Source organism: Thalassophryne amazonica, chromosome 16 (genome assembly GCF_902500255.1).
Source record: "Thalassophryne amazonica chromosome 16, fThaAma1.1, whole genome shotgun sequence".
Lineage (NCBI taxonomy): Eukaryota > Metazoa > Chordata > Actinopteri > Batrachoidiformes > Batrachoididae > Thalassophryne > Thalassophryne amazonica.
The window spans coordinates 18014838-18042045 of NC_047118.1; the positions used below are offsets into that span (position 1 = coordinate 18014838).

The 27208-nt window shown below is 40.1% G+C and overlaps 1 protein-coding gene across 1 annotated transcript in view; it reads right to left on the reverse strand.

Annotated features, from left to right (window-relative positions):
* icam3 (intercellular adhesion molecule 3) overlaps positions 1 to 27208 on the reverse strand; it is a 55939-nt gene that overhangs the window by 21623 nt on the left and 7108 nt on the right. The window contains exons 4-13 of the mRNA XM_034190502.1: positions 26940 to 27161; positions 25926 to 26153; positions 25525 to 25841; positions 22749 to 22926; positions 18044 to 18304; positions 17793 to 17954; positions 14577 to 14780; positions 14190 to 14432; positions 9212 to 9413; positions 3934 to 3950 (exon numbers count right to left, since the gene is read on the reverse strand). Of these exons, the coding sequence (XP_034046393.1) occupies positions 3934 to 3950; positions 9212 to 9413; positions 14190 to 14432; positions 14577 to 14780; positions 17793 to 17954; positions 18044 to 18304; positions 22749 to 22926; positions 25525 to 25841; positions 25926 to 26153; positions 26940 to 27161 (2034 nt within the window). The remainder of the gene's footprint in view (positions 1 to 3933; positions 3951 to 9211; positions 9414 to 14189; positions 14433 to 14576; positions 14781 to 17792; positions 17955 to 18043; positions 18305 to 22748; positions 22927 to 25524; positions 25842 to 25925; positions 26154 to 26939; positions 27162 to 27208) is intronic.

Here is a 27208-nt window from a genome sequence, read left to right on the forward strand (position 1 = left end):
ATAACCATTTGTAAAATCCAGGCGGCTTTTGATGGCTTTCAGTGGAGTGAGTATATGAAAAATTGTTTAACACCTGGACATGTTCCAACTTGTCCTTAAGGCTTCCAACGGAGGTGTTTTTCCTGTGGCGGAGCGTCGCAGCGGCTGCGAGTCGACGCTGCAATCCGTCCGCACGTCTTTCATTAAAAAAATCTCCTTTAACAGTGGAATATGCGGATAAAATGCTGAAACCGACTTCTTCTGAAACTTCTGTTCTCTCACGACGTCCTGGATCAATAGAGCCTGAAATGTGGAGGTTTTCAGCTTGAAACAGGCTGACAACGGCGCCTGAGAGCGCTGCGCGATGTCTCGCTCCGTGGGAAGTCATTAAAGCGACAGTATCACCTCAAAATCTTTCATCAGCCGTTAAAATTTTCACCGAAAACCAGCTTAATTTTTCGAACCGTGTCCACTTCGATGTGTCTCACAGGTTTAGAAAAAATTTTGATCAAACAAAGCGCCAGTCTCTCAGCAACTTCTCAGACAAAGGAATTCCGACGAGGGGCTGGACGACTCCTCCCACAAGGAGTGCTCACAGGCGAATGACGTCACCGACAGGCGTGGAAAAACTCACGCATGCGCACGAGGGTTCAAGCATGTCTGACGTAAAAACATATGAATGAAATCCATATAGTTTTTGAAAAAAATAAAAAGGACCTATACTTTGACAGACCTCGTATATAGAGTCCAGCGCACAGAGCAGGTGCAATTGTGTGCGCAAGAGGAGGAGCCGCTCCAAAAATAGCCTCTCAGGTCCTGTGAAGGTGCCAGGCGCACGGATAATGGACTTTTAGCAGACTCGTAAGCACCACGCAAATGCCTCTAAGTTGTCGCAGTAATTCGAACACAAACTGCGCCACGCTGTTGTTGCTAAATTTTGAACATCTTGAAATTAGCGCCACGCTCAGAGAGGAGCCTCGTTAACTGAAGATAATGCCTCTAAGAGCCACTCTGAACCACTATAATGCCACGATAGCTCACGAAACAAAAAAAAAAAAAAACAGGGTGCGTGGTTCCTTCTTCACTCGGTGGGACCGAGGCTTAAGAGTTGTGCAGTAGTACACTTCCGATATGGTCCAGATCCTAAGAATAGCTCAGATTTACAAAATGCACACATGCACTTACATCACAGAGGTTTTCAAAATGCCCAGAGGTTGCACTAAAATTATACTACGGCTCCTTTGCACACATAACATATCTTGCACATTACATCATCATATTCCCCAGCAATCATTTCCAAGGTTTCCTGCTTTCTTTTAAACTTTGGGCTACTTAATGTCTAGGGAGGGTCCACTGGTCCTAACCTCTTTAAATTATTTGATGGTGTATATTACAGCCCCAAACTGATTTTAAAATTCACAACTAAATGTAATACATTCAAATAGCTAACAAAACAGATCCAGTTTTGTTCAATTAACAAAAATAAAACATGATTCTGTTGATATACACCATTAGTAACCTTTAATAATGTGCTTTCTATCAAGGGTTGTTCCAGTTGGAACGCTCTACCAATTATAGTTAGAGAAAGCAACATGTGTTTTATTTAAGAGGGGACTTAAAAAATGGCTCCTTGGTCAGCAAAACTGTGAATATTAGTTGAGATATTAGATGAAGAAGAGGGTATAGATGAGTGTGTAAAAATTTTCTGTTTTATTTATGATCAGCTCTTTAACATTTAGGCACTTTAGCAATAGTGTTGATTTTGTGTTATCTCATTTGTATTGTCATGTTAATTTGTTTATTGTAGTGTTTGTCTCGTAATGTGTTATGTTGTATTGTATTCCTTTGTATGGGTCATGTATGTTTTGTGTTGGTGGTATTTTTACCCCATGGTACTGCGGATGGAAAATAGCCTTGAGCTAAATCTGGCATATTTAGTCACTCGTTTTCTGTTCATTAATATGCATTGTCCCATTCAAATAAATAAATAAAATGAAATAAATGTACTGTTGTCTATAAATCTGTCAAATTGAAAATCATCAAATAATGGTAATTCACCATGATTAAATGTTTTTGTTTTTTTATTTTCACACTTTTGTAACATTAAGTGCAACAGAGCCTACTACTATAAATGCAAAAACAACTTCAACATGCTAGAGGTGGGCGGATGGATCCTAATATCGATAATATCGATACCAACGCTGGTATTGACACTGAACGATCCTCATGTAAAAAGATCGGTACTCAAGCTTTTTTCTCTCCCGCATGCACTGACTGCTGCACACGCAGTTTCATCAAAGTCTACTCTGTCTGTAATGCCGCGTTCACACCGGGCGTGATCAGACGCTACAAATTTGCGGGGGTCGCGTGGCGACGGACACGCCTCCTTCGCCCGGTGTGTCACTCTGCTTTTGCCGTGAATAATTCGCCCCGGTGCGCCATCAAATAGGAGGAGCTTCCATTCCGCTAGCCGGTTCCGGTTGTCAGTCAAGCTAACATGACGGACCTTGATCACACTGAGCGAGTTGTTGTGGAAAGCTCCCAATACAGGGAGTATCATTATTTAATGCATTAAATTAAACAAATATGTAGGACTGCTTTTTTGCATTTAGGCAATATCTCTAAAATCAGAAAGGTCTTGTCTCAGAGTGATGCTGAAAAACTAATTCATGCATTTATTTCCTCTAGGCTGGACTATTGTAATTCATTATTATCAGGTTGTCCTAAAAGTTCCCTAAAAAGCCTTCAGTTAATTCAAAATGCTGCAGCTAGAGTACTGACGGGGACTAGAAGGAGAGAGCATATCTCACCCATATTGGCCTCTCTTCATTGGCTTCCTGTTAATTCTAGAATAGAATTTAAAATTCTTCTTCTTACTTATAAGGTTTTGAATAATCAGGTCCCATCTTATCTTAGGGACCTCGTAGTACCATATCACCCCAATAGAGCGCTTCGCTCTCAGACTGCAGGCTTACTTGTAGTTCCTAGGGTTTGTAAGAGTAGAATGGGAGGCAGAGCCTTCAGCTTTCAGGCTCCTCTCCTGTGGAACCAGCTCCCAATTCAGATCAGGGAGACAGACACCCTCTCTACTTTTAAGATTAGGCTTAAAACTTTCCTTTTTGCTAAAGCTTATAGTTAGGGCTGGATCAGGTGACCCTGAACCATCCCTTAGTTATGCTGCTATAGACGTAGACTGCTGGGGGGTTCCCATGATGCACTGTTTCTTTCTCTTTTTGCTCTGTATGCACCACTCTGCATTTAATCATTAGCGATCGATCTCTGCTCCCCTCCACAGCATGTCTTTTTCCTGGTTCTCTCCCTCAGCCCCAACCAGTCCCAGCAGAAGACTGCCCTTCCCTGAGCCTGGTTCTGCTGGAGGTTTCTTCCTGTTAAAAGGGAGTTTTTCCTTCCCACTGTAGCCAAGTGCTTGCTCACAGGGGGTCGTTTTGACCGTTGGGGTTTTACATAATTATTGTATGGCCTTGCCTTACAATATAAAGCGCCTTGGGGCAACTGTTTGTTGTGATTTGGCGCTATATAAAAAAATTGATTGATTGATTGATTTTAATGCAGGAGCTGCGTCTGGATGACGGCCGCTTTCAGCGGTCTTTCCACCTCTGCAGGACCCAGTTTGACAGAGCTTTTTTTTTTTTTTTTTTTTTTTTTTTTAAAGGCAAAGTCTGAAGTTGAACTCAGCAAAATCTTGGGATTCCTGTCAATTTATTAATGGCTGTCGTCTAAACCACCAACCGGGGATAAAACCACGACTTTACAAACAGCACGACGCTGTGACAAACAAACTGAGCTCTGCAAACAACAGGCGACAGTAAAAGGGCGTAGGCTGTGAGCTGATTCGAGAAGATACAATCTTACGGACATAAATTGTTCTTATTTAATACCAAAATCATAACTTAAAAAAAAAAAAATCCACCTGGCTAACGTTAGCATTCTTACCTGTACACACAACGACGCTGCAGAGAATGAACAACCACTTCATGTTGATTTCGCTTAACTTTTGGCTTGAACCGTTTCCGTTTAAAAAAAAAAAATACACGTTATACAAGTTATTTTATTTTTAAGTTGTCCAGCCGACCAGACTTTGTACAAAATCGCTGCACTAGTAACACCCAAAGTAAAACTAACCTGATGCATTCACTTACACTTAGGAAAAACCATGTGCGAATATGGCTTGGTTAGAAGTCACGCGCGTCCGTGCGTGTCCGTACACGAATCCACATCATCCACACCCATTTCCACCCCCCCCCCCCATACACACACATACACACCAGAATATGATTCTATTCAGTTTTAAAAAAGTTGATCAACCTGTTTGAAGAACTGCAGCGATTTGTACAGGGTGTGGAAAACCCCAGTTTGAGTCTTGAACTTGGAGATGTTTGCATGATTATTTAGGCACCATCTACAGGTGCCGCACAGGTAGCTCAGTGGATATGGAGCTCAGCTGACCAACCAGTATTTAGACCTGGGATCGAGCCCGCTTCTACTACGTGTGTCCTTGAACAAGACACTAAAATCTGCATTGTCAGTCTGCCTAGCTGCAAATGAATGGCAAACCAGCAAGGGTGGTCCCCCCCCACCACCACCCCCTCAACCAGGGGGGACAGAATATGGTATGTCTCCCCCATCTTCTGACATATATGTGTGTACTTGAAACATGCTATGCCAGTCTTATGTGCAAACCATGTCAGAATAGTATCTTTGTTTCTGCAAGTTTGTATTTTTAGCAGCACTGACTTGTTTACAACGCCTGTTTCTTATTTGTCACATTCGGAATTTTCTGGGACTGCATTTGCCCAGATTTGAAACCAAAAATAGTTGCCTCTAGGGACTATTGTCTACACATAAGTATCAATGGTCCATATGCTAATTGACTAAATTCTGAAAGTTAGAAAAGGAAATCAGAAAAGCTATCTGGGACCTCAGAAAGCGCATCTGCAATTATTGCTTGATCTCCAAAATCAGTCTATGCAAGTGAAATTATGTTCAGTATGAGTGTTGTCATTAGTGCCACTTCGAAAATTAAATTCATGATAAGTAATTTATCCTAAACATATGATCTGTTGTTTTTTCAAACTTATGCAAAAACAAATCTTGAGAAAAAAAAATACAGTATGCGATAAGTTAATAATTATTATGAGCCTGTTCTTTCATATTTATGAATACATTTTACCACATTGCAGTTGTTTTTTTAAATGGAAACTCAACCTATCATTCTTTTTGAGTTCTACACGTGGTGATACCTTATTTACATCAGGATGTTAATAAAATCAATGCTGGCTATTCTCAGAATAAAGTACTTATATCCACAATTTCAAATTGCATAAATGGTGTCCACTTTATGGTCTTCTCAAAACATTAAAATTCCTGTTCTGGATGCTCAGAATGCATCTGAGCTTATCTAGAAACCATTGGCTTCTGGGGGCCTAAAGCGGCCCCCAGACCCCCGGCCTATGGGCTTTGGCCCTGCGGACCTCGCACTTCGTCCCCCCCAATTTATAGTTCTAAATTGCGCCCTTGCTAACCAGCTTGGTTGGGGAAGTAACCTGTGTTGGACTGGTGACCCCTCCAGGGAAAGTTAAACACTCTCATGTGCTTCATGCAATGGAATCTGAAGACCATCAACAGCCCTCAGAGTCTACATAGGATTTCTTCTTCCACATGTATGGGTAGACATACTATGAATTGTAGTCATCAGATTGCCCTCATACGTTAACTTCCATACCGTCTGAAGTGTTAAAATTAAGGGACTAGAAGTCTTGTGGTTACAGATACGCATGCATTTGTTTGCGCCCACAGCCTCCACCGCCTACGGTGCATCCAGCAAGTATTCACAGCGCTTCACTTTTTCCAAGTTTTGTTATGTTAAAGCCTTAATCCAAAATGGATGAAATTCATTTTTTCCCCCAGTATTCTACGGACAACACCCCATAATGACATGAAAACATTTTATAAAAAACAAGTTTATAAACCCCCCCCCCCCCCAAAAAAAAACAAACTAAGAACTAATACGTGCCTAAGTATTCACGCCCTTTGCTTAGTGCTTTATTGATGCACCTTTGGCAGTAATTACAGCCTCAAGTCTTCTTAAGTATGACACCACAAGCTTGGTGCACCTATTTTTGGGCAGTTTTGTCCATTCCTCTTTGCAGCACCTCTCAAGCTCCATCAGGTTGGATGGGGAGCATCAGTGCACAGTCATTTTCAGATCTCTCCAGAGATGTTCAATCGGATTCAGGTCTGGGCTCCAGAGTGCTCTTGACCTCAGATTGGGGCGACGATTCATCTTTCAGCAGGACAGTGACCCTAAGCACACAACCAAGATATCAAAGGTGGTCCAGCCAGAGCTCAGACCTGAATCTGATTGAACATCTCTGGAGAGATCTGAAAATGGCTGTGCACCAACACTCCCCATCCAACCTGATGAGGTGCTGCAAAGAGGAATGAGCAAAACTGTCCAAAGATAGGTGCACCAAGCTTGTGGCATCATTTTCAAGAAGACTTGAGGCTGTAATTGCTGCCAAAGGTGCATCAACAAAGTATTGAGCAAAGGGTGTGAATACTTATGTACATGTGATTTCTTAATTTTATTAATAAAACTGAAAAAAAATTATGTTGGCATTATGGGGTGTTGTGAGTAGAATTTTTAGGGGAGGGGGAAAAAAAAAAAAAGAATTTCATCTATTTTGGAATAAGGCTGTAACAAAAGGTGGAAAAAATGAAGCACTGTGAATACTTTCCAGATGGACTGTAAGCAAAAATCACAACTCTGTAGACCAAATTTCTCAGGGTTTGTGTGTGTTGTTTGGATACATTTTTTGGGATTCCCACTCATATCATCTTAGTCAGCAAGTTCTGCAAGACTCACCTTCCTAGATTAGTTCAGCAAAGCAGAAATTAAATGAGTGAGAGATTCACATTAAAGAAGACATACTCTGCCGATTTTCAGCTGGTGTCTTTAAAGTAGCTGTTAAACATTGACATTAATTTTCATCTTTCTTATTACAAAAATAAACAATTTCATAGAAAAGCTGTTTAATATTAAAATAATGTTTTACACAAATCAACAATTTACAGCAGTATTCAAATATACATTATAATGTTCTCATAATACCTCAGGTAGGCACACAATGTAACCATTCCTTAATTTTCCTTTTTTTTTTTTTTTTACCCCTTTTTTACACCATTACTAGTGCAGCAGATAACAGAATATTTACAGAGGAATCCTTCAAATGGTGATACAAGCACCAAATTTGGCAAAAGTACACCTTAGATATTACTCTTTTTTTAAAAATGACGGGCCACTTGAATTTTCAATAGGCAGCCACTTGGGGGTCAATTGAAGGATTACATAGGGGTCAAAATATAAAAATGCTCCAGTCATATTGAAAATTATACCACATTATTTATCTAATTGTAAAGATTCCAAAAAGATATAGTTTGGACTATCTATGACTGAATTCTATAGAGTTATGGGGTAAAAACAACAAGAATGGTGGCCAAGTAGGGGTCAACTGAAGAAGTCCATGGGGCAAAAAAAAAAAAATGTTCCAATCATTTTGAAAGCTATACCACATTATGTGTCTGATCATAAAGATTCCAAAAAGGTATAGTTTGGACTATCTGTGACTGAATGTTCTGGAGTTATGGGGTAAAAACAGCAAGCATGGCGACAAAGTTCAGTTTTAGTTTGTACAGGGGTCAAAAGTTAGAGTTGCTCCAATTTTGTTCAAAGGTGATGCAAATTATTGGTTAATAGAGTTTGAAAAATGGAATCTTTTGCACCATGTATCATGCTTAGTTATCACGTTGCAGGGTAACATGTCACAGAATTCAATGGACATCAACATTATTTGACCTTTACTTTAGAGACCAAGCATTCAGCACAGTCAAAACTATTCCATTCATTAATCCAAGTAGCTCAAGCAACAGTTTGCACCATTTTTTACTAAATTGGAGCAACTTTAACTTTTGACCCCTGTACAAACTGAAATTGACCTTTGTCACCATTCTTAAGGTTTTTACCCCATAACATTCAGTCACAGATAGTCCAAACTGTACCTTTTTGGAATCTTTATGATCAGACAAATAATGTGGTAATTATTGGAGCATTTTTATATTTTAACCCCTGTGTAATTCTTCAATTGACCCCTACATGGCCTCCTATTGAAAATTAAAGTGGCCCGTCATTTTTTCTCAAAGGAGCAATGTCTAAGGAGAATTTGTGCTTGATTTGGTCCTTGTATCACCATGTGAAGTATTGTTTCAGTTATTTGCTGCACTATACGTGCAGTATAGTCTCCATACGAGACTGCTGCAGCTTTATCTTTTTCTCATAAATAAATAAAAGCTTTCCCACCAAGTAAAGTAGAATTCTGAACATACAGTCCTGATGGGCACCGGGCATTAACAGATGCAGTCATTCATACAAAAGAATACAAAAGAGGCTCAGACAATTTCGGTGCATTGACGGCCACGCTCAGAGAAGACTGCAAATTCAGAAGTACAGCGTGGCTCCGTTCATCAAGAATGGTCTCAAAGGGTTTTTTGTGTGTGTATACGCACAATCAACAATAGAAATCTGGACACAATAGCTGGTTAGTACTGCGTTAGAGCAGCTACTTAAATCATTGCAATCTTCCAGGGTTGCCACTCATTACTGAGACATTAAGGCAGAATAATTGCATATACAGATGTTTAGGGTTAATACACTGGTAGTGCAGCAAAACAAAACAACAACCTCAAGAATTCACAAGCCTGTCATGATACAAAAAAACAAAGAAACAAACATTCATATCAGATCCTTTTTGTGCTTAAAAAAAAAAAAAAAAAAACCTACAAAACTTTCTTTGGGTAGTCAGATTACAGTTTGTGCTTCATTCTCTTTTTGTCCAGTGAAAACAAGTAGAATCCAGTAGTAAATATAACATTTTACATTTGAAGCCATAGTTTATTAGCTTCAACACAGAGCTATTGTCTGTCTGTTAACAAGGATTACCCATAAACAGCTCAGCCAATTTTCACGAAACACTACGGAGGCGTGACACTTCACCCAACAAAGAACCCTTAAAATTATGGACTGACATCAGGTGGTTTTCCATCATGAACTGTGTTAATAATGTAGGTTTAAACAAGAGATTTCCAAAGGCTCGAGTGTCAACTTGCTGTAACTGGGAGATTTATTCTGAGCAGTCAGTAATCCATCTTGTGCCACTAAGACAGTTTGGTCATGGGAAATTGCATGTCCCAGCTATTGTGAGCTACGTTGCCATTCTGGTTCTTGAGTTTGGGGTTTTTCACACTGTAACGGCGCATCTTAGTGTTCTTGTAGTAGATACTGTAAATAAAAACAAAGATGATGGAGATGACCACCACTGTGAGAGCCACAAGTCCAGCAATAAGAGGCAGGTAGTCCTCTGTAAATAAATAAATAAAAAAAACAACTTATTAATAGTGCACATTTCAACATATTCAGCTGGAAATGCAAGATTTCCATTTTTCTTCCTCCATCAGATAAAACCATTTTAAACAACACATCTGTAAAAACTTTATGTTCTTGAGCTATATGTTGTTTGCAACATACTATTTGTGAAAATACTAACTGGATGTAGCCATAAAATGATCAAAAGTTGCTCAATATCAACCAATAACATCAATATATTCCCTGCTGGGGCGTACTTATGTTCCAAGTGCCATATGTTCCCAGAGTCCATGATCCCCAGTTCCGTTTCCTGGTAACACACAATGGCACCTCCATTATGTGCTTTAAAGAGCTGGGAAACGTTGAACCCTAGAACTGGGGAACATAGGAACCTTTGTCATAGTCCCAGTATCTATCATATTAATATGGGGTATATAAGGCCATGGGAACACCTCTTGACACCATCTTAAAACAAAAAGCAAGTCACACTGAAAAGTTAAACTTTTTTACTTTTTTTTTTTTTTAATGACTAAATCCTCCAAATTGGAAGACTTTTTCCCCCACTCCCTGTTTTGCCCCCCCCACTTGGTGTATTGTTGTATCACTGTACATGGCTCATACCTCTCAAACAAATCAGGCGCTGCAATTTCAAAACTAGAGCACAGTGCTTGTAGAGCGCAAAACTAGTTTCTAATTCCACAACTTTTTAAGTTGGAAAAATTTTTCAAGGTCAAAGCCCTGTTACAAGTGGCTTTTCATACATTAAAACATAATACAAAATATAGATCAAAAGGGCTTTTCAATGTTTAAAATCAAATATCCCCTAAAGCCGCATTATGGATCAGATGCCTGTCAGAAGTCTATTCATTGAGAGTGCCAGTTTGCACCTCATTGTCACAAAAGAGAGTGATGGAGGCTCTTTTAATTGAGATATAATGCAAAATGTACATCAAATGGGCTTTTCAAAATTAAAATCAAATGTCCACAAAATACAAAATATGGACCAAACTTTGTCAGGTGATCGTAAGTGCCAGTCTGCACCTCATTTTCAAATAAGAGAGTGATTGGGGCACGTTTGTTATGATATAATGTAAAATATACATTAAATTGGATTTTCAATGTAAAATTTAAATGGCCACATAATCTGTCATCTGGATCAGATCCACATCAAACTTTGTCAGTCAATGATACCATCCTACATAATGCTCTCAAATATGAAGGAAATTTGATCTTTATTGACAGAGTTATGAATTTTTGAAAATTTGTTCAATGTTAAAGATAGAGATTTTGCCAAGATTTTTTGACCTATGACCTTGAAAACTGAATCAGTTCTTGCCTCTCAGGATATGCATCCTCTGTACACATTTCTTAATATATGAAAAATCATGGGTTACAGGCTGTTCACAAACAGACAAACAAACAAACAAACGGGTGAAAACATAACCTCTGCCCAACTTCGTAAAAGACGGGATAAAATGTTGCTTGAAGCTAACTGCTATGCCGTATTTTTTATGTTTGGCTAGTTTTAATTTTTTCAGAACATTAGAAATTGGGACATACAGTGCAATGACTGATTTTTTTTTCCCTCAAATATTCACTCTAAGATATTATTTCTCTAACAGGACACTACCTGAAAAAAATTTGGAAAGAGATCGCTGATGGAACTTTTTTTTAAGCACCATGTCTAGTATTTCTGATATTTTAAGTGAGTGATATTGTTTCGAAAACTGAAGTATGCTTCAACAGTACAGCTGTGTTAATAAAATGGGATTAAAAAAAATCAAATACAAGAATTAAAAACCTTTGTATAGTCCTTCAGACAGACTGTCACATTGTGCTTGAAAAGTCACGTTTTTGTCAGGCAGACCCCCTCCATTTTCAATGTTGAAAGCAGGGACTATTTACACTCAACAAAAATATAAATGCAACACTTCTGGTTTTGCTCCCATTTTGCCATTTTGTATGAGATGAACTCAAAGATCTAAAACGTTTTCCACATACACAATATCACCATTTCCCTCAAATATTGTTCACAAACCAGTTTAAATCTGTGATAGTGAGCACTTCTCCTTTGCTGAGATAATCCATCCCACCTCACAGGTGTGCCATATCAAGATGCTGATTAGACACCATGATTAGTGCACAGGTGTGCTTTAGACTGCCCACAATAAAAGGCCACTCTGAAAGGTGCAGTTTTGTTTTATTGGGGGGATACCAGTCAGTATCTGGTGTGACCACCATTTGCCTCATGCAGTGCAACACATCTCCTTCGCATAGAGTTGATCAGGTTGTCAATTGTGGCCTGTGGAATGTTGGTCCACTCCTCTTCAATGGCTGTGCGAAGTTGCTGGATATTGGCAGGAACTGGTACACGCTGTCGTATACGCCGGTCCAGAGCATCCCAAACATGCTCAATGGGTGACATGTCCGGTGAGTATGCCAGCCATGCAAGAACTGGGACATTTTCAGCTTCCAAGAATTGTGTACAGATCCTTGCAACATGGGGCTGTGCATTATCCTGCTGCAACATGAGGTGATGTTCTTGGATGTATGGCACAACAGTGGGCCTCAGGATCTCGTCACGGTATCTCTGTGCATTCAAAATGCCATCAATAAAATGCACCTGTGTTCTCGTCCATAACAGACGCCTGCCCATACCATAACCCCACCGCCACCATGGGCCACTCGATCCACAACACTGACATCAGAAAACCGTTCACCCACACGACGCCACACACACTGTCTGCCATCTGCCCTGAACAGTGTGAACCGGGATTCATCCGTGAAGAGAACACCTCTCCAACGTGCCAAATGCCAGTGAATGTGAGCATTTGCCCACTCAAGTCGGTTACGATGACGAACTGGAGTCAGGTCGAGACCCAGATGAGGACGACGAGCATGCAGACGAGCTTCCCTGAGACGGTTTCTGACAGTTTGTGCAGAAATTCTTTGGTTATGCAAACCGATTGTTTCAGCAGCTGTCCGAGTGGCTGGTCTCAGACGATCTTGGAGGTGAACATGCTGGATGTGGAGGTCCTGGGCTGGTGTGGTTACACGTGGTCTGCGGTTGTGAGGCTGGTTGGATGTACTGCCAAATTCTCTGAAACGCCTTTGGAGACGGCTTATGGTAGAGAAATGAACATTCAATACACGAGCAACAGCTCTGGTTGACATTCCTGCTGTCAGCATGCCAATTGCACGCTCCCTCAAATCTTGCGACATCTGTGGCATTGTGCTGTGTGATAAAACTGCACCTTTCAGAGTGGCCTTTTATTGTGGGCAGTCTAAGGCACACCTGTGCACTAATCATGGTGTCTAATCAGCATCTTGATATGGCACACCTGTGAGGTGTGATGGATTATCTCAGCAAAGGAGAAGTGCTCACTATCACAGATTTAGACTGGTTTGTGAACAATATTTGAGGGAAATGGTGATATTGTGTATGTGGAAAAAGTTTTAGATCTTTGAGTTCATCTCATACAAAATGGGAGCAAAACCAAGAGTGTTGCATTTATATTTTTGTTGAGTGTAGGTATTTCAACTCTCTCTGACAGATAGTTTTTGAGGTTCCTCAGTCAGCATTGTGCAGTGCTGGAGCTACAGCACTGTAACGTCTGAACACCTGGCAACCGCTTGAGGAGCGCAACTGCTGAGTGGGTGACGTCCAACTGTCTGACTGCCTTGGATGAAACCAATGGTGATGCATTCTCATTAAGGCATTAATGCTGACACATCATCAGTACAAGGCAGGTACAATTCCCCCAACACAGGTACAGCAACGCTCTTAGAAATGGAATAACTGGTAGTGTTGGGGTTGTCCACACAGGGTGTTACAGCCAAAAATAACCGAGGGGGAAGAGCCTTTAATGATTCAGAGGAAGATTAAGTTTATTTCTGAAGGTTAAGTTTCAAGGTAGATCTTAACATTTATGGAATGTTCACTGTCTGCGCCAACTGTACCAAATTGATATCTGATGATTTAAAAATAATTTTCCATTGTTTTCATACCCTATATGGGTGAAGCACAACAGTCAACTCACTTTAAAAGGAGAGGGGGAAAAAGTAGACTGGATCAAAACTGCCAAAGTGGCCCTAAATGTATTTTTCTCCTAGGACAAACATAGTGAAGTGGAACAGATGAAATTTCCTTACAATTTATAGGAGTGCATTAAAACAAACAATTGCCAAAATCCTTTTAACAAATCCAGCCTAGCAATATTGTTTTTTATAAAATACACATACTGGATTTTTGAATTCCAACAGGAAACCATTATTATACGGGAGAAGACATTAAAGGGTTTTGCTCACTGATTAGTTACTTTTCAAATTTTCCAGCTACCCTCCAGATTTACTGGCCAATCTTTGATATCTGGGTGGAAAGTCTTTGTCTCATCTTTTTGAAGATCTTGAATGAAACTCACATGTATGCTCAAAACAGCCAGATTTCTCAGAGACAGAATGTTTTCCACCATGTCCTTCCTGTTTTTGTTTAACAAATGTAACACTGAAGACCAGGCTTTCTCTGGGCATGTAGGAATGTCAAGGTCTAGACATTTTCAACCATTTCAAGAAGGGGCAATATTGTAAAACTTACATGAGCACTTCAGCTCTCTGCAAGATTTTTGAACCGGTGAAATATTAAGTTTGGTGACCCAGACTGACCAAAAAAAAACAAACAAAACAACAAAAAACTACTAACCAACATTTTTTAATCAAAGATACACATTTTATAGTCAGAAATGAACTACAGTGTTTCAGTTCAGGGTGTTACCTTTTAAAATCACCTCGACCTCATGAGAGATGGAATCTATGTCATTAGTGGCACAGCAGTTGTAATGTCCCGCCTGGGTTACGATGAGTATGTCTCCATTCACATAGGCACCTTTATCTGAACCAAAGAACCACTGGATCTTTGGTGGTGGGTAACCATCAGCTTCACAAACAAGCTCTTCAGGATATCCTCTGAAAACTGGGACTGTCTTTGGAAGTTTTGTGGTATTAATGGTGGGTTTATCTGTCGAGACAGACAAAGTGTGAGATAAATGCAATTTTGCGAATGTGATCAAAATCTGAATGTCTTCCATTTCATGCTGGTCATTTCTTCACTACTCAAGCTTATAGTAACAACACTGAGCAGTGAACATAAATGCAATCTTACAATAAACAGTGACGTTGAGAGGACTTGACGTCATGTTTAGAGGAACTCCCAGGTCCAAACAAGCCTCACATCTGAATTCTGCAACACTGTGTTTTCTGCCCAGAGTGATACTGATGGTGGATGACACGTTCACTGGCGTGCTAATCACACTCATGTCACAGTGTGTGTTGTTCTCATACAGGCAGCCAGTTAGTCTCAGAGGGCCTGACAGGGAAGGTAATTTTTTTTTTTTTTTTGGAGGGGGGCAAGCAAAAAAAGACAAAGCAGAAGAAAGTACTGTCACATTCTGAACAGTGTCAGAGCATTAACATGTGCCATCACATCCAGCAAGTTCCATATAATGAGGAGGAGCACAAACAACCACTCAGTACTTTATCTGTCAGAAGCAGATCCTTGAAACCTGCAATGGGGAAAATTCATTTTAAACTGCTTTCATGACATAATTACTAATAGACATGAATGGAATTAAGCATTGAACTCACCTGATGATGTCACAAAAACATTTGATTTGATTCTTTGTCTTTGTAACATCACTTAGCACTGCTACATATTAATATCTGCAGAGCAATGATACAAATTTCATTCTCAACCTTGAAAAACCTGCTCAGTAAATCCTGAAATTTCTCAATCAATAATCAGAATGTCTCAGGAGAGGAAGAACCGATACGTTTTGACACTTGATTCTTCAAGTGAACTCAAATGTCTGTTTTTGCCACACGCCTGGTAGCTAAATCCGAAGACTGACTTCTAACTATGTAATTTACTGTTATTTGTATTATATTTCAGGTCTCCTGAATGTGGCATTATGGGCTGAGTGTTCCTGAGGATGGACGGTTTGTCACATCCCAGCAGAAAGCGCCTCCTCAGAACGCCTCAACCAAACCAAAGGAGTGAACACAGAAAGACAGGTGCAAAAAATTCAACCGGGTGGAAGTTATTCCCAAGACCTGACCTAATAAATCTTCAAGAGGAACCGGGAAACCCAGGAGGAAAGAGCTGGAAGTTCAGAAGCACTGTTTCAGGGAGGAGCTAGCAGGAAAGGAGGTTTCAAAACCAGTTGCAGACTAACAATAAAATTGGCCAAGAGCTGGCAGCCAAGTGTTTACTGGAGCATGATATGGAAATTATCAAAGCGGAGTTTACAGAGGCGCACTGCTCGTGCACCAGGACATCAAAGAACTCAGAGAGAGACAGAGGACAAGATGAGCTAAGTATTAAATGAATCATTTTCCACACTTCAGTTTGGATTTGTGTCGTGTGCGGGCACGTGTAGCAAGCAGGACAATTAACACCTTTCACTGGACATTCTGTTGCTGAAAAACAATTGACACTCATGAAAAATAAAAACAGAGTTAACTGGAGACATTTGTCACGAAATGCCCCGCGTGCAGTACTATTTTCTATGTAAAGTGCAGTAATATATACATGTGTGGGGTAGGTATTTGGTTGAATCCTCATGTGTTTGATGTACACTGGGGTACACAGTGGAAAAATTGGAGATTGACATTATATTTATTTAGAGGATGTGGCCAACAGTGACCATAAGTCAGTACCCTTCAAACAAATGCAACTATTGGTAATTTTTTAAAAGTAGGTCAAGGTCACCAGCCTTCAAACCCATGTGTAGTACTCCTCCAAGGCATGTATCCACTAAATATGACGTTTTTGCAAAGCAATAGGTGCCGAGGGACATTGCGGCAAACAAATTTCAGGTGAAGGATTTGACAACTGTGACCATTGGTGACCTTGGAAAGTAGGTCAAGGTCACCGGCCTTTAAACACATGCGAAGTACTCCTTCAAAGCATGTACCCACCAAATATGAAGTTTCTACGAGTAATGGGTGCCGAGCAATGTTGTGGCGAAGGATTTGACAGTTGTGACCACTGGTGACCTTGAAAAGTACGTCAAGGTCACCAGCCTTCGAACCCATGCAAAGTACTCCTCCAAGGCAAATACCCACCAAATATGAAGTTTTTGCGAGCAATAGGTGCCGAGCTAATTGCGGCCGGACAGACGAACAGACGGACAGCCCGGATGCTATATGAAAAAAAAAAAAAAAAAAAACATTGCAGGGACTAAAAAAAAAGTCACGACTGTTGTGCAGTTCAGAGTACTCACTTTGTACTCTTTCAACCAGAGCTCCACAAGGAACTCTGGACTATACAAATCATGGGGAAAAACGGACCTTATCTTACGGTTAGTCCACATAAACTTAATGTAGCTATGGTATTTATATATTTTTATATATTAAAACATTCCACACGACTGATTCCACAGGACTGATTACACTACTCATCTTCGCCAGCATGCAGGGTAATAAATGGGAAACCAAGCAACCACATTTGCATCACAAAACATATATATTTTTGATCAGTTAAAAGATGCAGTTGTGGTTTATGCAGTACCTTATTACAGTGTAACCACTGCTTTATCAGGCTGCTACTCATCCCCAGAAACCCTAGCTGAAAGCAGATGAGAGTCTAGAACTCCCTCTGGATTAATGCTGCACAATTAATCATATTTTCTTCATCATCTCCATACAAGCATGCAAGGTGCAATGAATACTTTAATTAGTATTTATTATTTTTACTTTGGAAAATATTTGTATGAATCATTTTATTTGCACACAACACGACGCAAAGTAAAATTTGACCCTGAAATGCAGATACTCCGTGGTTCCACAGTGAGTAGAGTGGGAAGCTGGTAGAAGTGAAGAAATTAAACATTTGAGCTTTTTGGTTTGTCAAGGGAAATGGAAAAGACAGAAATTATGTTGGTTCTTCCATGTTTGTTTATTTATCGTAATTCATATTGCCATCGCAATATTGAACAGTGATACTGCACGTCGCTGGTTTTCCTCATATCATGAGGGCCAACTATAGATGGGATGCCAGTCCATTACAGGCTACTTTTTCAGCCAAGGCTGGTACTCATTTCCACCTGGGTGGACTGGGACAATGCAGATGAAGTGCCTCGTCCAATGACACAGACAGCTAGCTTGAATGGGGATTCAATTCGGATCTCTTAACCACTGAGCTACCAGAACAATCATTTTTCCAGCATACTTAAAGCACCACATCTGTATGTGTAAATGACAATTATTTAACTTTAAATGTTGAAATCCTAAATGGCAAATCAGCTAAACTGATCAATTATTGTCTTTCTTTGAGTGTCATGTTTGAAAGGATGAATATGCATAAATGAGGATTACCCACCTCTGACTGCTGGTTCAATAGCTTCATTGCCTCGGTACCACCATACACTAAGGTTTTGAACAGGAGCAATGTTGATAATTTCACATTCTATCTGGTACTCTTTGTCCTCCAGCACTGAAGTTGAACTGTGCACAGGACGGATGGAGACACTGTCTGGCATTTCTATGGAGGCAATTTTAATGTGGTCAAACAATGCATTATAGATACAATAATGGAGCTAGGTGTAGAAGTATTAAATAAGTTATACATACTGTATGGGGTGAAGCTTAATGCTTTGTAACATGTTCCTATTCCCTCAAATACAGCAATACAGACAGGCTTTATATCCCAATCTCTGCTGGGTTCAACCAAGAACGTGCTGCTGTTGATCCTGGTGCCATCTGAAGCTTCCCAGTGGAGGTTTTTGACATTTCCATGTTCACTGGATGTTGGCTTGCATGTTACATTTCTACCTTCATATGGAACCACCACCCCATCTGGAATTATTTCAAGTGGACATTCTTCCTTTACACCTGCAGAAAAGTGGACAAATATTATTTTAGTTCAATTCCATACATACACCATTTTGCCTTCATTCTGCCATGTTGAGTTGAATTGGATCCCAGACATGTCCCTTTATGTTATGTGCTACTCATACTGTATATCATTCTGGCTAATTACTTTCGCCAACAGAGTTGGGCAGAGGTTCTGTTTTCACCCCTGTTTGTTTGTCTCTCTGTCTGTTTGTGAACAGCCTGTAACCCACAATTTTTCATATATTGTCAGTTATAAGTCTAACAGGGGATTCATATCCTGAGAGGCAAGAACTGATTAAATTTTCAAGGTCATAGGTCAAAGTCAGGAAAATCCCTGTTCCTTAACACTGAATGAATTTTCAAACATTCATAACTGTCTAAAATGATTTAAAAGTGTTATGTAGGATGTTATTCTTTATCAACTGACAAAGTTTGATCTGGTTCTGATCCAGATTACACATTTTGTGGCCATTTAAATGTAACACTGAGAACCCCATTTAATGTATATTTTACATTATATCTTAATCAAGCGTTCCCCAATCACACTTATATTTGAAAGTGAGGTGCAGACTGGCACTCACTATCACTTGACAAAGTTTGATCTGGATCTGATCCGGATTGTGGATTTTGTGGCCATTTGAATTTAATATTGAAAAGCCCATTTGGTGTACATTTTGCATTATATCTCAATCAAAAGTGTCTCAATCACTATCATTTGCAACAATGAGGTGCAAACTGCCACGAAACTGCCAAGTTGGATCCGCATCTGATCCGCATTGCAGATTCTGTGAATATTTGATTGTAACACTGAAAAGCCCTTTTGAGCTATATTTTGTATTATCTTATCTTATCTTAGCCTTTATTTGAAAAGGGACAATGTACAGAGACATTAAGCTCATAAAACAAAGATGATCTGTACCAGATTGTAGCTAAATAGCTAGTTTCCATCTGCAGTCCCCATTATATAATAAAATACATATTATAGTCATCTTTGCCGCTGTTTATTCCCAAAGGCCTGCTGATTTGGTCATGCCAAATGGCATATGACTATGTGGAGAGCCTTGATAGGTGTGCAAAAGTTGCTGCAGTTAAAAAGCTCATAGTTGGATCTCAGGATTGAGCTGATGGCCCGCCACGAGGTGAGCTGCCGTCTGTCCCAGCCCCTGCCTCTTGGCACCCCCTTGATGGTCTTAGCATCGAGGAGGCACGGGGTCCAAAGCGTTTGAAAAAAATTAGTGTTCAAAAGCAGGCCCTGTTGACTGAATACCCCAGCTAGGAATAATGGAATAGGACTCTGGTTCTATTTTGTGGGTTTCCTTTCTCTAAACTGGGGACATGATTAAGAGGGACAGCCGGGGGCATTCGCATTGTGCCACTACAGGTGAAATTCTTGGACCGGCACAAGATGGACAAAAGTGAAAGCATTTGCCAAGAATGTTTTCATTAATCAAGAACGAAAGTCGGCGGTTCGAAGACGATCAGAAACCGTCGTCGTTCCGACCATAAACGATGCCAACAAGCGATCCAAAGTCATTATTCCCATGACCATCCTCGTTTACTCGGCTGATAGCAGCCAGCCATTTATCCCTTGTGTCTGAACTTTTGTGGTGCTTTGAGAGCTAAAAAACCCCCAGTATTTTTCGATCTTTTAACTTATCGTGTGTTTGGTACAGCCAACTGCAACACACGATCGTGGCATTCTCTGTGAAAACTGGTGTATATTAAGTAGAAAAAAACGTGACAGAATGATGCGAGTACGATGGATGTCAAGTAGGAAATAAGCGCGACAGTGGTTTGTTTTCAGTGGCTCGCTGGTTACTATTATGCGTGATGCTATCTGTGTCCGGATCAGGGACCTGGATGTCCAACCGTACCTATTGGAAATTAGTGTTGGTGGAGGTTTGTGCTCTACAAGCGTGGTGCTCTAGTATTTTATGAATTTATCCATTTATATTTCTGTCAAATGAAGTACACAAAAACATTTCTTATGTGAAGCTTCCCCTGCGATAGACTGTGGAGCTGTCCAGGGTGTACCTCGCATCTTGCCCAGTGACAGCTGGGATAAGCTCAGGCTCCCATAACCCTTAACTGGAAGAAGCACATATAGAAAATGAATGAATGTGGAGCTTCCAGAAAATCATTAAAATATTCCTTCTGAACTCCAGAGGAAACTGAAATACGTTTATCCATTTTCCTTAGTTTTAACCAATTTGATCAAACTCTCTGGTGATTAGCCAGGTGTTTGCTGATGTTAGAACGAAAAGCTGATTAACGTTGACCAGCGCTGAGGTCCGCCATACTCTGCACAAGCTAAGTTGATATCAGTCTGTCAACGCTGATATTCATTGTAGTCCTGGGAAAATTTTCAACATGCTTCATTTCCACATGCTAAAACTCTGGCAAGAGCTGAGCTCTGTTACCACTACGTTACCTCCACTAGTATGCCATTACTGCTATGTTCAACACTGCCTGTCTCGACTGGACACGCCACCTACTCTGGATCCCTTGGGTATGAAGAAATATGTACAAAACTACAAATATGAAGAAATGTTGAGTCATAACATGTAGAAACTGTCTCTACGATGCACCAGAAGCAAGTGACACAATTGCAGCGTCACATAGAGTTTATAGAGGTTATGTCAAGTGACCTCTCAAATGTGGTGAGTCGATGATCAGCTCCGCCATGCTGACTGGTCCGTGGAGTGCGCTACCTATGTGTCCACCCTCCAATGGCGAAAAGTTGAACTATGTCCTACAGTAAGTCAGTGCCCTCCAATGAGCTACATCGACCTGCGTTGAAGACAGAAAATTTGGACCCCTGCAGCATGCCTTCTCTAGAATTTCACAGAGATTTTTGAAAATCTATGTCAGCTACACTGTGAAATGGGTCCTAAATGGTAAATGGACTGCATTTATATAACGCTTTTCCATCTGCATCAGATGCTCAAAGCGTTTTACAATTATGCCTCACGTTCACCCCGATGTCAGGGTGCTACCACACGCTCACTACACACTGGGAGCAATAGCAGATTAAAGACCTTGCCCAAGGTCCCTTAGTGATTTTCCAGTCAGGCGGAGATTTGAACCGAGGATCTTCTGGTCTCAAGCCCAACACCTTAACCACTAGACCATCACCTCCCCCAATTAGCCAATAGGTCCTAAGACCTATTGGCACCAGTGTTTATCCCTGGACCCAACCAGAGTCTACAACTCTCCCTGGAGGGTTCCCCAGTCTATCTCGGGTTACTTTCCCAGCCAAGGCCAGCACCCATTTACAGCTGGATGGGCTGGGACAATGCAAATAAAGTGTCTTGCCCAAGGATACATATGGGTAGCATAGCCAGGAATCGAACCTAAGACTACAAATTAGTAGCACAAACTCCTATCACACTGACCCACCCACTCTGATGTGAGCCTTTGTGGCTGCGGCCTGAGGTTCTGGAGCAACTTGCCTTGGATCAATTGAAGTTTTTTTAAAATCATCTTTAAAAGACATTTTTCCTGGCTTTTGATCAAGGTTAAGTACTCATTTTTTGGGGGCAAATTTTTAACTTAATTACTCTGAATTTTATGTTCTATTTATAGTATCGTGTTAGTTTTATTGTGTATATTTTATTCATTTGGTAATTGGAATATGTATAGCACTTTGGTCAACCTTGGTTGTTTTAAATGTGCATCATAAATAAAGTTTGAGTTGAGTTGATGTGTAGTACTTTTTAGAACTAGAATTACAATTCCTTTATGGTCATTATACAGTGAAGCACCATGAAATTTGGATGGAACTAGCCTGATAAGTAAAAAAATAAAGATAAAAGTAATATACACAAGTAATACACAAATATAAAAAGTAATATACAAATACTGCATATGTAGTACATATTTGGCAGCGTTAGCAGGGTGTGACAGTACTGTCTGTACATAAGAATAATTGCATTTTTCTGTCTTAATATGTGAAAGGTAATAAATATTTGTGCATTGTTCAACTTACATTTACTTGAACTTGGGAATAGGAAAAAAAATACCCTGTGGCATGCTAAAATTAGGCTTAACACAACATTTACACATCCAGCACACAGAAAGAGTGAGTCAAGTAGGGTTCAGGAAGGATACTCCTCCTTAGGAAAGTATGCACTACCTGCTATTCTTTGTGTGGCTCTCAAATCTCAGTCATTTTCTACATTAACCCCCTGAAGTCAAGGGCATTACAAAAATATAATACACAATTCATTTAAGTGTGCAACTAAATAAATGCTAATGCTACTCAGGAAATGTCAAATAACATTACTGGATTTTTTTTTTCCACTGCCAGTTTTCCTTAAAATAAAAATAAACAAATACAAAATTAACACCTTCTCCACTTGTCATAAATAGTTCCAGGGAGAGAGAAAACAACAGTTAAAGAGTTTTTAGTGGAGGCCGTTTTTATCGCCACATAACTCACTCGAGTTTGAGCCGTTAGAAAGCGACAGCAGCTGCAAAGTGAAAAACAGCGGCAGGAGGCGACGACTCTTTAAATCCTCCATTGGAATAAAGTCTCGGAGGTTCTTCCAGCAGCTGCTGCCCCTTTTTTTTCCTACTTTCAGCTGCATCGGACGAGCCAACCGAGAAACTTTAATTTTTTTTTAGGAGAACGCTAAGCGAAGCTAAGCTAAGGCAGCGTCCCATTTAGCTGTTCCAGTTCTAACTTTAACAGAGAAAGGAAACGACACCGCTACCCAAACATAGGCGGAGCTACGGGGGACGCGGGTTGAGTTCGTGCCCCCCTGTGAAGTATTCCATTACAGATGAATGGAATGCTCAAAACACTGCTAAATTAAACAGTTCCCTCTGACCGTAATATATTACAGCAAAAGCTATTCACCCAACCGTTGGGCAGATAAATATAATGTCTTACCTTAGTCGCCCAACCATGATCGTGTATTTGACACGTTCTGTGCATCTAAACTACATTTTTTACACCACTTTTTTAAGGCTCTATTGCGGCGTGAAAAGCAGCGTATGTTTGACACATTTAACGGCGCTGTCTTTAATTACTGCGAAAAGAAACACCGCAATGGATGAAAGCAGACAAACTTCATAAGTATTTTGAACGGAAGCCTGTTAACGACAATGAAACAGTTTTGATGAACAAAATGCTGCTTGTTGCCTGTAAGATGGTGTTAGTTTGACACAGTTCCCTGGGAGTGATGAGCCAAACCGAACCGCTTTACCGTTTACCGTTTATGAACCCTCCCGCAGCCGGCGAGAAAATATCCACCCTTTTTCCCCGCGTTAAAACGGGAAGTGAACTTACAAGTGCGATCACTGGTCGGTTGTGGTTGGGTGTATATATGCTTGCGTATTTACTTCATTGAACCAACGGTTGGGCGTACAGCCACTCCGTTATATTACACACTCTCACTGGCGCCACTAGCTTATCTTATGGCAAGGGACGCTCTCGTTTTGGCCGAACATCTAGCCAGTTTCTGAGTATTCTGTATTAGTACGCGCACTGCACAAAAGTAGTTCCCAGATAATTGTGATATTTGGCACAAGAACTTGTGTATCTTGTGTGTTTTTACACCTAATTGATCGTAAGTCAATACTCAGTCACACTCATCCAGCAGCATCTTCTCATGTCTGCAAATTCAACACCGTTTTGCAAACAACCAGAAACTGGGTCAGGTGAAAGTAGTCCAGTGAGCTCAGTCTGTGGGTCAGCTATCCCACAATGCCAAAAAGCAGAGATGACGCTCCATTGAGAGCAGCACGCTGAGCTGGGTGATTATATTAGTCAAAGAATTGACTGTTTGAAAAAGAAACTGTAAATACTGGTCATGGGTGCTGTTGTTTTTTTTTGTTTTTTTTTTGTGGGAAAACAATGGCTTTTGTAATCATCTTTAAGAAATGAAAACAACTTAGCTCGAAATACATTTGAGATCAAAGCAAGTGGTTTAAGGTCATTCAGCACAGTCTTACCCATGTTACACCTCTTTACCCATATATAGGTTGGCATTGCAGGCACAAACACACACACACATTAGGTGGTTTAGAATACTTTGCACCATGTGTCATACATGGCAGTCATGTTATAGGGTAACATATGTCATGTGCCATAGAATCCAAAGGACACTGACATAGTTTTGACATTTACTTTGCACAGTAAACATTTAACAGGGTCAAAACTATTCCATTTATTAATCCTAATAATTTGCAGCACTTTTTTTTAAACCAAAACTGGAGTAACTTTAACTTTGGTTCCCTGTACAAATTGAAATTGACCTTTGTCACCATTTTTGCTGTTTTTACTCTATAACATTCAGTCAAACCTTTGTGGAATCTTTATGATCAAACAAATCATGTGCTTTCAACATGACTGGAGCTTCTTTTAGGTATGTGCAATTCTTCAATTGACCCCTACCTGGCTGCCTATTGAAAAATCAAGTGGATAGTCTGCTTTTCCAAAAGGTAATGTCTAAGGAGTATTTGTGCTCAATTTGGTATGTATCACCATGGTTTGTATCACCATTTGAAAGATTACACTATAAATATTCTGTTACCTGCTGCACTAGCCATCCTAGGGTAGGGGTCAATGATGGAGTACACAGTATAAAAGTACACCATTATTTTGAAAAGTACACCACATTATTGGTCTGACCATAAGGATTCCAAAAAGGTATAGTTTTGATTATTTGTAACTGAATGTTTCAGAGTTATGGGGTAAAAACAGCAAAATAAATAAATAAATAGTGACAAAGGTCTGTTTCCATTTGTACAGTGGTTCAAAGTTAAAATGTCTTAGTTTGGACAAAAGTGATTCACAATTATTATTGCACCAATACAGTTAATAAATGGAATAGTTTTGACTGTATTGAATGCTTGGACTCCAAAGTAATGGTCAAACAAGGTCAATGTCCATTGGATTCTATGATAGATATAACGTGGTAGCTAAGCATAAAAGATGGTGCAAACTATACAATTTTGGAACCCCATTCATTCAGTCAATCAATAATTAAATAAACAAAACAAATAACTAAACATTAAATAAAAAAAAAATTGATACGGAAAATCATTCTCTATCTCAAAACACTCAAAATGTCTCATGAAACAGTTATTTCTGAAAACGAATGTTTTGGCACACTTGAAACACTAAAAATGTATTGTTTGCTTTAGGAAAACATTCTGGGACAAATGCTCAAAGCAGGCTGCCAGTGCCATGTACGGTACCACGTCCTCACATCAGCTAGACGATGACAGTATTGTGGTATCAGTTGATAGTAAGTAGCCTTACCTTGTACAGTGACTCTGACTGTTTCAGATGTTCGTCCTCTGTTGTTCTCAGCATAGCACGTATAAAACCCTATGTTGGCTGCGGTAGCATTGTAGATTTGCAGAAGGGACACTCCGTCTTCATTTTTCTCTATCACGTTAGCAGTTTTGTAATATTCCCAGGAATAATTTGGTCGGGGGTTGCCTGTGGAGGAACACTTCAACCACACTGCAGAACCAGCTTCCACTTCAGAGTCTTCAAGCTCAGCTATCTTTGAAGGGGGGTCTAGAGATAATCATTTCAAAGAAGTCAATACTAATCTTTCATGCTATTAGATGTAGCATGTGAGTTTCATCAAATCCAACTTACATTCAACGTTGATCTCAAATGTAAAATTGACACTTGAGTGCGCGTTTGAAACTGCAATCAAATATTGACCAGCGTCATTTCTCGTGAGTGTCTTCGGAAGGTACACCTCATCGTCGTCCTTGTATATGATTACAATGGGTTTGGGGTGACCCTGAATGAAGCATCTGAAGTTGTTAGCAGAATACTCCACTATAGTGTAATTAACCGGACAGGACACTTCTGGACCATCTGAAAAAAACAAATGTTTTTGCATGTTTGATTAGTTTTATTTCAGCTGATAGCCATTAAATGAAATTGGCCCAATCATATTCTGCATGAGATGATGAAACACTCAGTGACAGGTTTGTGGGTCAAATTTGCAGCACAAAGACAGCTAATGAAATGTAGCGTAGCCCAAGTTCCACCAGGAAGACAGAGATTTGAAAGCTTTCATTCACCTTATCAGTAACCGCTGTGTCTGTAACAGGAAGCAGCTATCCCCTTTGTCATCAATAGGAAACATACACATTAATTTAACCCTATAATACTATACATATAATTTTTGATACATAAATTTCTGGGGTCAGGCATCATAATGTTAAAAAATATATATCAGTTCAAATTTGCCTTTCTCCTGTTTGCAGTTGTTGGCCTTAATGCTACCTCCTCCACCCCACTATCATCAACTGGCCACTGTCTGACACCTGGGGTAGACTCCGCCCCTAGTGTCATCCAAGGGTAGGATTCAAGAACAGCATATCCCTTCGCCATCATGACTAGCACCTGCCCCAAAGACTGTCGCAACATTCTGCACAACATCACTTTGGGGTAAATCTTTAACTGTTGCTAATCTCCTGAGTCTTAATAGTAAAACCTAAATCGGGCCCACATACTTTCTCAAATAAGGCAGAAAACCTGTAATTGAACAACAACACTCTTTATATCTTTTTTGTACTTATGTGGAGGGTTTATTCATGCACCTGAGGCTGGCTGTGCTGCTGTGATACTAACATAAAGACTGAATGTTGCACTTACAGAAAACATGTACAGAGACGTTCTTCTTCTTAGAGACATGGCCTTTAGCTTCAACAACGTACAAGCCAACATCTTTCCTATCCATGGGAATGGTTGGGTCAATAGGTCGTCCGTTTTTCATCCATGTAACAACAGGGGTTGGATTTCCTAAGACAGGACACGCACTCTCCAGCGTTTCCCCTTCCGCCATCTCAACCAAACTGCATCCTATTTCTGGTCCATCTAAGACAGGAGAAAATAAGCAATGACTTATCCCATCAAATCACAAG